This window comes from Nipponia nippon, unplaced genomic scaffold, assembly GCF_047370975.1.
Source record: "Nipponia nippon isolate SJK-2023a ecotype South Korea unplaced genomic scaffold, ASM4737097v1 scaffold_3, whole genome shotgun sequence".
NCBI classification, from domain to species: domain Eukaryota; kingdom Metazoa; phylum Chordata; class Aves; order Pelecaniformes; family Threskiornithidae; genus Nipponia; species Nipponia nippon.
In genome coordinates this window covers 106,081,695-106,094,632 of record NW_028262347.1, presented here as the reverse complement: position 1 = coordinate 106,094,632, position 12,938 = coordinate 106,081,695, and the positions used below count along the sequence as shown (strand labels likewise).

Here is a 12,938-nt window from a genome sequence, read left to right as displayed (position 1 = left end):
AGAAGGAAGCCTTCAACCTTCCCTCCCTGAGCTCCTCACTGGAATGAGGCAGCTGATGTGTACTAGAGATAGCTGAGCAAAAGGAAGCAGTGTTTGGCCATTTAAACTGTATTCCCTCTTCAAGTAATTGTCCCAGTTCCCTTGAGGGAAAAACAGCATACTGAACAGGAGCGTCATACTGCCAGATCCAGTCTGCAGGCCATTCAACACCCTGGTCACGATGAGGTGGACTACTGAAATGGACAAGCATCATAACATAGCAATTCTTGTGGCAGCACTCAGAATCACCATTCGTGATTTACTTTGCTGTGAGGAAGACTATGCAGTAATGACTGGAAGTATCACACGTGAATAAGTTATATCTTCTGTATCATTTAAAAAATGAAAACTTTTAAAACTCTGTCAAAAAATTACAATGAAAAATGTAGCACTATAGAAATACAAGCTTACAATTTCCCCAAATAGCAGAGATTATATTTGAAAAGTTACAGCTAGACAATCTCAAGCAATCTTTACACTATGTACAAATATATATGAGATGGTCTACTTGAACACGCAACCTTAAATTCAGAATTTCTTGACTGGATTGCAACACACACGCCATTTAAAAAGCAGTAGTCAGTTTTGCCTGTGGGCAGTCTGAATGAATGCTTCGTGACACACAGGTGTATGAAAGTTCCACTTACAAGTCTTTATCAATCACCTGTTTATCTGGAGACTTCAGGTATTTATTCATTACTCTGCTAGTAAAAGAGCAGAAATAACATGGGCAGTTCTTTCAAAAGATAGGATTTCAGGTTTGGTTACCAAAACAATAAAGGCAGAGACACTTTCAGATATTCTTTCCTGCCATGACTACTAAATTAGATTATATAGAATTAGAGGAGGTAATGTAACTCACAGCACAAATCTTTATTTACTCTATGCAGATTATTATCAAATCATTCAAAAGGTTCATTCCAGAATTACAGTGGAAAAAGGTAAGTGTGATGACTTCCTTTCAGCTTTCTCTCTCCCCCTATGGGACAGGCTATGGGTCACCCTTTGTGCTCCTGTTTCCGAATTTTTTCTGTCTTTTAAGTACTCAAGGCAAAACCAGGTGCAATGCAAAATATAAAAAGTTAAGTTCACTTACCCTATGTATAATTCCAGCTGAATGAAGATGTTTGATACCACACAGCATTTGATAAAGAAGATAGGACATTCGTTCATGGTCTAGCTCCATCTGAATCACTTGGCAGAGATTTGCATCCATGAGCTCCATCACTATGTAGCTTATGAAGCAAAAAAAAAAGAATAATAGTCAGACAATACTGTCATTTTATTGTATTCTTTCCCTTGTTCATCTTTTTGCGTGAATATTTTTTAAATTAATTCTCAGCTTTAGTTCAAATCAGACTTACACGTCTTGAAATTCTTCCAAGGATTTTTGTGGTGTGAACACATTCAGTAGGCCGATTATCTGTAGGAAAGCGGAGAGGAAGTATAATTGCACCACAGCAATAGCAAAGTTGCAAAGTCAACATTTCAAAACCCAATATTCTGATATGAACCTCCTGGTATACATCGAAGCTCAAGATGCTCAGTGGCTCAACCAAGCCTAACATGCTGTAATAGATGATAATGATTTTAGGAGGAGTATTTTTGCTCCACAAATCACATAATCTAAAGACACTCTGCGTGCATTAACAAGATGATACTCAAAGCTTAACACCTAAGGAAGTTAGTCAATCTTCCCCTGCCTTCTACTTACAGTTTGAAGAGAGCTGGTAAGATTTTTATCACATATGAGGAAAAATAAAATTAAAAGCTGACACAGACTACCTAAGAGATATCACTTTGCCATTGACAGAGGTGAAGCAGCAAGTCCACCCAAAGAGAAAAACAGATTCTTGGAGCTGCTTTAGGATATTTCCCAGTTGCTAAGAATGGATGGGATGTGCAGAAACAGGTCAAGCTACTACTTCTTAAGAGTCAGGAAGGTTTGCAATAGTTTATCATCATACAAATTATGCTATTATGTGGATTCTCTGAAGGAAGCTTTCCCTATAAACCATCTCTGCTTTAAAAAATATACAAAATTTTCCCCAGTAGCTAAAAGACAGAGTAAGTTTTATATGACTCTTTCCGCCCCTAGCAGCCACGGGGAATTTTATCTTGCTGAAGGGCGATTAAGAGGGAAGGTGAGGAAGACAGCACATGGCTGTCTCTGAAGGAAGAAAATGGTCAATACCAGCCCACTGTAGTCCAACTCTGATAAATTTATCACTTATTCTCTCCCCATTTCTGTGATCTCATCTGGTCCAGAGCTTCTTAAGCATCAGACAGTTCCTGTCGTCACAACATAAGATTCCTAACTCATTCGCGCACCAGGAAAAAATTAAAAAAAAAAAAAAATTACTACAGCCTTTTTTCCTCCTGTTTGCCAAGCAGATGCAACAGAAAAAGGATGCACTTACCACTCACAGTATTCTTATTTGCCAGTGAAATGTAGCAATGTAACACTGACTCCCTTCCTGAGTCTGAAGGGGATACTTAAAGATATTAAAGGCAGGTATTAAAACTAGCCAGTAATAGCTCTTCTGAAAGATCCTCCTGTACTTACCATGGAGACACAGCCATGCAATGAAAATCTCTATAATCTACAGAGGATGCCATCCTCTGAAGTCACTTTCAAGAATAACCTTCTAGTTAATTCTTTAACATTTAAAGCAGGACACTGCACTTACATTTTTGTGATTAACACACTTCATAAGAACAAGCTCTCTGTAGGCTCTTTTAGCATGGGTTTGGTTCTGAAATGGTCGGCTTAACTTCTTTATTGCAACATTTCGTTCAAGGATGGCATCATAAGCTGCACTGTAATTAAAAATAACATTATTACATCTCAGTGTCAAGGTCCTTTAAGCTGTGGCGGTTGCCACCTTTCAGATACCTTGTATCATGTCTGCAGATAAACCAAATATCTGGTATTATTCAGCTTTAGGGAGTTTAATAGCAAAGTGCTCTTATATGCTGAGTGATTCAAAATTTAGAAATGTTTCCCAGCTTCATAGTACTAACACATGACAATCTCCAAAAAAAAAATGCACGATCTCTGCTTCCTAAAATATCTCACCAAAGATATTGAGCTCTTGCCACTCACTGGCACTCAAGAACACACCACCTAAAAAAGATCCAAAACACTTCAAACATAAAAAGTGCATCAATCTTATGTAAAATCTTCACATTGAAAGGAAGGGAGGAGAGAGGAAAAGCAGGTTATAGAGAGGTCCCATGCTTTCACTTATGCAGTTGCTTAATATCCTCAGGACACTGAGAGCATCAATGTCAAGATAAAACAAACAAAAAACATTTTAGGAAAGCCTTAACATCTTGATGTCACTGGCTTTTATTTGGTAAAATGGAAGAATAGCATTTTGTTTGCAGACTAATGCCAAGATTGTCATATGATTCAGTGACACAGGCTGTTTAACTGACAAAGACTGTTACTGAGGACAACTCCCGTAAGTATCATACTTCCATGACAGGAAGGCACGGATTTTGTTTCCTGTAAGAGGTAATACAACAGCTGACTACCATGCAGGCTCAGGAAATATTTATCAGTTACTAAAAAGGTCTCAGCAGGGAAAATACTGTTTTCTTGTCTCTTCTCAAAAACAGTACTCAAACCTAATGAAGAACATCTGCCAGTAAGGCTTGAATGTTTTTTTGTTGGGTTTTTTGTTTGTTTTTTACATCATCAAAATCTCTAGTCACTATTGAAGAAAGACAAAATGGGAGCAACATATACTGGTAACTTCCTTTGGTTTACATTTTCCACTATCTGGAATTTCCCCCACCTACTCCCAAGATAAAGAATATCTTACAAAAGAGTGGCAAAGAAGTGGCCAGGAAAGATTGCCAACACAGGACTCTTGTATCAGTATTTAAACTTCTGCATCCCCACTACATAACAGTAGCCTTAGAGCCTTTAGGCCATCTGCTTAATATTCCTCCAAATCAAGTTGGATCAGTTTAAAAAACAAAACCAAAAACCACAAAACAACAAAAAAACTAACCCAAATCACAAGAATTACACCCCATCTCCTCCAGACATAGGCAAGATTTAACCACATGAGCACTCCAGTCCTCAGGGTAATCAGAGTGGTTTAACTAAAAAAGCTTCAGTTACCACTAGCAGCAATTACAGAATGACACCAGAGTAATTGCACGGTCAGTTTTTGGACCTCAGCTCTGGGAAGGGCAATAAATTTGGAAAACAGGCAGTAACATATGACCGGGAATCAGAAGGACAGTGATAACATCTAAAGCTTTTGCAGCCATTTCTGTAGCAACTGAACAGACTGTAGTCAAACAACTGTCTACATCCTCATTATATTAACACACATGCAAACAAAACTCTGATCAGTTTTTCTGCTGCTGCTACATACAGACTAAATAATCTTAAAGCCAGAAGTTACCAATTCAAAAACAATGCTTGCTAGAGTACTGGCCTTCAAGTTTCCATTTGCAATAAGCACACTGTTTTATTATTAACCCAGCTAAAACACAAATACGAATTAAAAACACACCCGTATGACACATTCTCTAAACACTGATCAAGACAAGATCAGGCAGTAAAGCGGTTACAGGGAAAAGTGCTTGAGAAGATTATGCTTTTCCCTACCTTTCTCTTCCTTAATGTTTCTTTTTGTATTTTTATGCCCCTGGTTAGCATCTTAAGAGCTACACTAAACTGGAGCCTGCAAGTTCCTGTGCTATCTACATCCTTTTCTTGAACATTCAAAAATCTCTCAAAAAGCTTAAGCCAACATTTATCTTTGGGGTAATGTCACTGAACAGGAAACAGTGCCTACAAGCAGCTAGTTGTCACCAATCTTGAATCAATCGGACACTCTTCAGTCCACAGAGCAGAACTCTTATTCAAAGAATTATATTGTCAAGTCATGTTTTCCTGAACTCCATCAGGTATTTACATATTACAATGACAGGCAGCATAACAAATGCTCACTAATTGGTATCAGGGACTAGTTAGATTATGAAACTAAGTGAAACAGGCCCCTAACAAACCATTTCAAGAAGTAAAAGCATTTACAAGCATCAGATATTATATGGAGAGTATTTCTGGCTTTTGTTTCACTGTAAGCAGTGTGGTTTAGGATTAGGATTAGTTTCCTTATCCAGGTTTTTTCCCTCCCATTAATTTATGGGACTCAGCACAGCTGGCTGCATTTGCACACAAGGGCATCAGTTTGGAAGCGGGCAAGGACATAGGTCAAAAAGCAACAGCAACAGTCCTTGCTGAGGAAGAACGGCTAACTATTACTATTGCCATTTTGCACGTAAAAGGTAGTTCTCCACACTCCTACTCAGTAACATACAACAGTTAAAGGACTCAGAAAATTCTATCAAGGGAACCTAAAAGTACACTTAAATTTTAAAGAAGCCTTACCATACTATCCCTTGTGCTCCTGATCCTATTGGTTTTAAGTTTTGATACCGTTTCAATACAGTGAAAGTAGAGTCTCCAATTTCAACACTGTAGAAATTGTTGTCACGCTTGCTTCTGCTCATGACGGCAACTTAGTTAGATCACTTCATCCAAATTTTGCTTCTGACCTGTAAAGAAATAAAACTTGAAAAACTAAGATTTTACAACTGTATGTAATATGACAAAAAGGCAAAATTCTTTATAATATGCAGAATACATTTCCCAAGTAAGTCCTATATGCAAATGTATGTTACTTTTAATGTCTGCAAGAATGAGATTGCACGTGTCTGAAATGTTTTGTTTTTAGGAATGTTCCTAAGATAGGATTCTAGAAGGGCAAAAATAATAGAAAAACAGAAGTGAATGGTTGGTAGCAAAAAATCTTAGACGACAATGAACAGGAGATCAAAAGGCAGGAAGCCACATGTCATGCACAGAGCTCCAAGAGTGCTGCCATTCCTCCACACATACACATGCAGCAAGCGAGCAGGGTTTGGACCAGATACTCTGCAGAGGTCCCTTCCAACATAAATTGTTGCATGACTCTCTAAATACAAGAGTGACAAAACATCAAGTCTTCCAGACGTTGCAATCATCAAAACACTCTTGGTCACAACTGCCAGGAATACGTGTCACTGATGTGGAAATACACACAGTCAATCTAGGCCAGAAAAGGAAAACTGGCCTTGTCAGGGACAGCTGACATACTAGCTCCTATGAATAAAAGTAATAATCAGGGAAAGAGAGAACAAGAGTAAGAAAAAAGAGATGCATATTCCACCAACCCCCCCTTATATTAAAAAAAGACAACAGCTCAACGCACATGTCCACAGGAGAAAAAAATAAAACTGCACGGTGGCTTTTACTCTATCATTTCCTGTTTCTTTGATGTTAACTCTGCACTTTTTATTTTCTCTTTACATGGGTTCTGGCTGTAGCTGTAGTAAATGTCTAGTAGTGCAAATTCCTGTTTGACTAGAAGAAGAAATTTCTTCAAGAGCTATAGCATGCCGTCTTCCTTTGTTACTAACTTAAGGAACATTTTCCCACATTATTATTCAACAGCCCCAAACAGATTCTTAGCTTCTGTACGCCACGATGCTATACATTTGTTAAATTTTAAACAAGCCTTGAAAATGTGGACAGTGCAAATGTGACCTCCACAAATAATCACAGATGTTGTACAAGTAGAATTCTTTTAAGAATCTGTAAACTTGCCAAATTCCATTTTCAAATAGCTAACCTGCATTCATTTCAGCTACATGGGTACAATAAAAAGCACACTGAAGTTCTAAAAAGGAGACATTTTTAACTATTTGGTCTATTATAAATTAAAAATGCACTACCTTAATTGGCATTTATCTCAAAAGAAACATCTATTAAACAAGCCCCTTTTCCAAAATACTGTCAAAAAACCTGAGTCTGTCACAAAGACTTAACTAAATACCAAAGGAGCTTTTATCAGTGTATTAGCAGTATTGTTAAAGGTTTCCTTCTCCAGTTGGTAGGGGAAGCATAATTGGACAAAAACTGTTGCCTAGCACAAGAAAAACTGTATAGGAGCCGGGGATCCAGACTGTAAACAGTACCTCTATGGGGTGGAGGTAGGCTTACTGGAGGGAGCCAAAAAGTCTAATTTCTTAGCAATACACAACACCATCCCCAGCTCTTTCTTTCCTATTTGTTTTATCACTGCATCTTTGGACTCTGCCTCTTTCTCAACACTTCCTTCACAGATGTACTCACACAAAGTTTTGGAATAAAGGTGCCCAACAAATACACAATGACAAGAAAAACAACTGAATTAGAAGAGAGAAAATTTGTTGTGGAAGGTATGAAATCAGCCAAACAAATTTTTGAAAATGACAAAACAAAGAATGAAGACAATCATTCACACAATCTTACATCTGTTCATCATCAGCTGACAAAAAAAGCTATTGAGTTTATTCACTAAAACTGTATTAAGACGTAGCAACATTGAACATTGTAGGATTAGCCAGAACAGCTTAGCAGATAGAGCTCTTCTGTTTCATATCGACATCAAGATAATGAAAGTTTAATACTTCACTTTGGATAATTCCTCAGAAACAAATGCAGGAAGGACTGCTCCTCTCCATCCAACGTTTTCAGATAAATGTTGACACCTTCCCATTTAAAGGTCAATATTTTGAATAGCCAAAGTCAAGTGTTTAATTGAATTTTCTTTCAATTTGTTAAACTTCATATGATCAAAGAGTGAAATAAACCAAGTATAGTTTAAGAAAAGGATCTTGAGAAACAGTATTCTCTTAGAAAAAAATTCCCTTATATTAACAAATTTTACCATGTATACCATACATGGTATTATGACCAAGCAAATTTCATCGCCTTAAAGCTTTGTCATTTGCCACTTCAATTTCAATACTGTAAAATGTGCTTGGCAATATGTACTGGGAAACTTGTATTTACTTAACATTTTATAATTAATAATAGTATTTAAGCATATAGCAGCACATAAAAGAAATCCTTGCTTATTATTACTAAGGTAAAAAAAAGAATACTGTGTGTAATCTTTCTGTAACAAAGCTTTCGCTCCCTTCTGTACATATCAGCTTTGCAGTCACCTAGGTACTGCCTATAACCAATGAGTCTAACCCTCTCTGCTCCAAAGATAAATGGGGGGCGGGGGAATCATTTGTATGCTAAGTCTAAGCTTCATAATTGAAAAGTCCACATCCTGGACTATTACATTAGCTATGCTGATCCTAAAAAAAAAATCAAGTTTGTGACAAGGTTTGGTACGTAAATTCACTTTAGCCAGTGACGGTATCATACACAGAGCAGATCACCAGGAAGCGTTACACTCTCAGGGTCCGTACCCCTGCACTCTGCAGGTGTTTCCCAAAGCAAAACTGCCAGGGAAGATGGGGAGTCTACCCACTGACCACAGAGGGAGAAAGCACGAAGGATAGCTTTGCCTATACATGAGCATTGGTGCCAAAGTATTTGGCCGATAGACAGCTTCAGTCAGGACTAGAACATGCAGGAGGCCAGCGGGGCACAGCCCACCATCTCACTCATTCTAGGCTGAGTCTCCCCTTCTGCAACAATCTTTGGTTTTGCCACTTCCAGTCTCTGCCATGGAGAAAAACAGGCTTACCTAAAGAAGATATGTCTAATTAGGATTTTTCAAGCCTCAGAGTAAGTACGAGATGGTTTTACTCCCCAAGCTTGAAATCAGTTAGAGCCCAAGTTTCTTTTCATTGAACTGCCTAAATAGAGAAAAGAAGCATCTACAACATCTACTTCAACAAAAAATATTTACATTCAAAAATTCAAATATTTTAAATCTATTTAAGTAGCTATTCAAAAATTTTTAAAATATAAACTACTGCAAAACAGATTCCTAAAGCAAAATATTGTAGATACACTGTATCACAATTCAGGGCATTTTAAGAGTTACAGTTGCGAAGGGCAGGGGCAGAAATCTGCTAAACTTTCTAGTCCCAAGAATTATTACATTCCTATCTTAATTCCACACAAATTACAAACTCCTGCTTGTCAATGGTTTAATTATAATTGGTTACTTAAAAAAGAATGAGCTAAGTGTTCAAGGGACATGATTCAGTGAATATCAGATATAATTAAATGTGTCTCTACACTATTGAAGAATTTACCAACTGATGTCAGTCATGACACTTAGAACTTAAAATTAAAAAAAAAAACAAAAAAAACACAACAAAGCCAAACAAAAAAACCCGATTAGTAAAGAATAAAGAAATAAAATGGAAAAAACATAACATTCTATAAAAGCACTATCAAATTATGGTTTCAAAGGCTTTCCCTGCTACTGAAACTCTTTTTAAAATGTTGTTAAAAAGCACACTGTACATTGCATCTGAATAATACTGAACAGCCTACAATGCACTGTATCTTTCTACTGACAGCTGAAAAACCTCAGTCTTCTAGTTGCCGGTGTATCTATTTAACTCTTTACAAAATAAATAACAACAAAGTTTCAGTGAATGCTTCCCCCTTAGTCATGAAACTTGTTAAGTAACTCTTCCTTATAACAGATGTTCTTGTAATAGCTGTGGGTTTTCTTTAACAGATCTGATCTGCCTGGATCATGCCTCAAACACCCCACTGCATCACTAGCCTTGCAAGACTGTGAAGACTGAACGTTTCTCAGACCACTATTTGGCAAGATTTCCAGGTCCTTGGAAATGAGTAAAGAGCAAGACTGCGGAGATGGGTTTTGCAGTGCAAAGATTGTTTTTGCAGGAACTATTTACAGGAGGAAGCGAGTAAAACCAAACAGCCCTGCTCTTACACGCAACAAACCCAAACTTCTTCTGCACGTTCAGTAAGGCACTATTTCAGGGAAGGGACCGCTTCCTGAAAAAAAAAGTTTAAAGAACTCCTGAGAAACTTCAAGTCAGGGTGTAATGCACAAGTGAAAGCAGTCAAAACACAGAAAAAAAACAAATACTCAGATACAACTGGGAAGTTTTTGTGCTTCAATATACACTTGCATACAGCAGATCTGGAGCACCACTCTAAATGTAACGTTATATCTTTTGAAGACTGATATATGTAGCGTCTTGTATCCCAATGTGCACCAAAAAAAAAGTCTACTTTGGATTAAGATATTCTTTGTTTACCATTACTCAGAATATTGACAGTCAGCACAGTTCAAAACATGAGAAGGATGAAGATACTAAACAGATTAGCTGAACACATACATTAGTCTGTTGCCCAATTGACTTAGAAACAAGCATGAAAAATTTTCATGTAGCTAAACATATGCTCGAGCACATGCAACCAGAATCATAGTAGTTGGCTCCTTTCCATTACCCATGAGGTTTATTCCCATAAGCTTCACATGAGATTGAATAATAGGCTTATAATAATGTCTGAAGCAGAGAAAGAATTCAAAGCACCCCAGACCAACAGATAGCACAGAAAAACGATGTCAATTAAACAGTGACAGCAAGAGAGAAGAGCGAATAAACGAGGAAAAAGGGAGAGGCATCCTGGAGTGAGGAAGGAGAAGTATCTCCACTTGCATTTAAATTATCATTCCTTTTTCTGCAGCCCTATGTTCATCAAAAATTATCAGACTCTACTGTGTTAGCAAGAGGTATAGTCTATCTCTTCATTTTAAATGCATGCTCTTCTAGCACAGAACTGACTTACTCAGCTTGAGAAGAAATTGAGTCAATTCTCAGAAAAGCCATTTCTTGCACATTTTGTACGGTGAGCTATTGTGGGACGTAAATAAGCCACTCGGATGTAGCGCACTCAGATCAGCGTAGATGACAGAGGTCTCAGAACACACATACGCTTTCCCCTCGCCTCCAACCCTCCGGTATTTCATCCAGCTATTACAGCTTCCTCAGCCTGAACCAGCCCTGACAACCATCTCCTCTGTGCCCCTCGCCTCAAAGTCTCTTACCACTTCTACACAGTTTTGTCTATCAACCATGGAAAGTGTAAGCCTCTCATTTTATAAGCAAATTTACTTCCACTCAATGCTGTGCTCCCTGTCTCCTCACCTCTCACGAAAGCATCCTCAGAAGCGCCTGGTATTGCCCAGCTCTGTAAATACAGCTCCCAGAAGAAAGCCAAAGACTTTATTTTCTCCTATCTGCTAATTTGCTGGTGAGTAGTCTTATGAAGTCTAGCTTCAAAGATCCACAACACCAAAAGTCTTAGTCTTTAAATATTAAACTAAGTCTAAATTCAGAAACTGTCAGACTTTCAAGATTCTTACACAATGTATGCCTGCAATGTCTTTCATTAAAACATGATTAAGCTATATCAGATAAACTCGCCTGCCTGAAATTTGACATTTTGTTCCATTTTCTAGCAATTTTGCAGAAGCACATGTGGGAAGAAAGGCAGGATGCAGATTCCAGATTTCTATTATTAATGAGGAAACTAATAATACATTTGTCCCATTAACTGTCAACTTGCCAGAACACGGTCAACTGTCAGCAGGGGAAGAATCCCACAGAACACTTCAATTTCTACTCACATCAACTATTGTGCTTTTCCTTGGAAACACCTTGCCCAAGCAAATTTCAATACATGGATGGCAACCTTTTAGTGGCAGCCCACAATTACTCAGGATAAGGATACTCCAAAACTGAACCCTAAGATAGTACGGTGTGGTTTGGCATATTAATTTACTAATTCTTCAGATTGCCATAAGTAGTATTTACCTGAGGAAGCACAACAAAAATGTTGGAAATGGAAATAACACTATATCCATTCAGTGAAAGTCCTGTAGGGGACCCACAAGGCTGTGCGTAAGTCTTAGTCTGATTCCACTAAAAGCAACTAGAATCCAATAGTCCTGCAGGAGACTTAAGATGGTCAACAATTTCGTTCGACTCATCACTTCTTTTATATAGCCTGATAAAGTTTAAGTTGTAAAAGCATGAACATGGATGCATTGAACTTGTAGCTCTTTGAAAAGACAAGTAGCATTTTTCTATGAAAGTATTATGGCCAACCTTCAGAAGTATGGAAATTTATAAAAATGTTTCATTGACACCCCATTCTCCTTCTCCACAAGTGAATAATACTGACAATGAAGATCGACCAAATTTCTTCACCCAGCTTTAAAATAAGCATATTTAAAACAACAGTAAGATTTTAGAATAAAAGAAACCATGTATAGCAATGTTTATATAAAATATGCAAACATCTGCCATTTACTTCTGTTTAAAGAAAGTCATGTACCTTAGCATTTCTCAAGACTTCTATATAAACTTGCTGACTTCAAGATATCCAGAAGATAATATAATGCTCTATTTTAATACTAATATCAAACTTTGTCTCTAATACAGAAAGCATTCAGTTTATTAATCAAGATACAGGACAATGTATGGGCAGTATACGTTAAAATGTTTGTCCAGTACAGCCTAAATACATTGGAGAAACAGAGGATTTCAGGATAGAAAGGTGGGGTGGGAAAGAGAGGAGCTAATCCTTTGCTCACAGAGCTTTCACTTAAAAAGTCATACTGCAGGTGCATTAAAAACCTTAGAAATGGCCAGATGGACTTAGACATAGATAAAACAAAAAACTCACAATGCAAAATTATATAACCAATAGCAATATATTTGGTAAACTTGCCTTTGCAGAGTGTGCAAATTGATTTCTTTAGAAGCCAGAGAGAGATGACTTGATGTTCATTCCAGACCCCATTTTATTTAATTCTTTTTAGGCCTATGCTCTATACCACTGGACAGTGCTAGAAAGGGGCCTCCAAAGTAACAGAGCTTCAACTCTAAACAGCACACTCCGAAACTGTAAATGAACTTAATGTGTTCAAGCTAGGGCTGGCACCAGCGTGGCTCAGTCAAGGTTTATGGGCATGCAGAGTGTGTGTTACAGACATGGTTATCAGACCTGTACCCACTATATCATTATGGCTGGATTTGGGCAATCTCGC

General features: G+C 37.6%; 1 protein-coding gene across 9 annotated transcripts in view; it reads right to left on the bottom strand.

Moving 5' to 3' along the window:
* Positions 1–12,938, bottom strand: part of MAPK8 (mitogen-activated protein kinase 8) — a 52,420-nt gene that overhangs the window by 22,730 nt on the left and 16,752 nt on the right. For 7 of the 9 annotated variants that reach the window (XR_015707110.1, XR_015707111.1, XM_087768285.1 and 4 more), the window contains exons 2-5: positions 5,456–5,622; positions 2,730–2,859; positions 1,404–1,462; positions 1,136–1,274 (exon numbers count right to left, since the gene is read on the bottom strand). Coding sequence is in view for 7 of the 9 variants with exons in the window: in XM_087768285.1 (XP_087624411.1) it covers positions 1,136–1,274; positions 1,404–1,462; positions 2,730–2,859; positions 5,456–5,577 (450 nt within the window). In the remaining 2 variants the exon portion in view is untranslated. Of the gene's footprint in view, positions 1–1,135; positions 1,275–1,403; positions 1,463–2,729; positions 2,860–5,455; positions 5,623–8,633; positions 8,654–9,806; positions 9,859–12,938 lie in introns of those variants that run through there. The other 2 variants (XM_087768281.1, XM_087768282.1) reach the window with 2 other exon arrangements.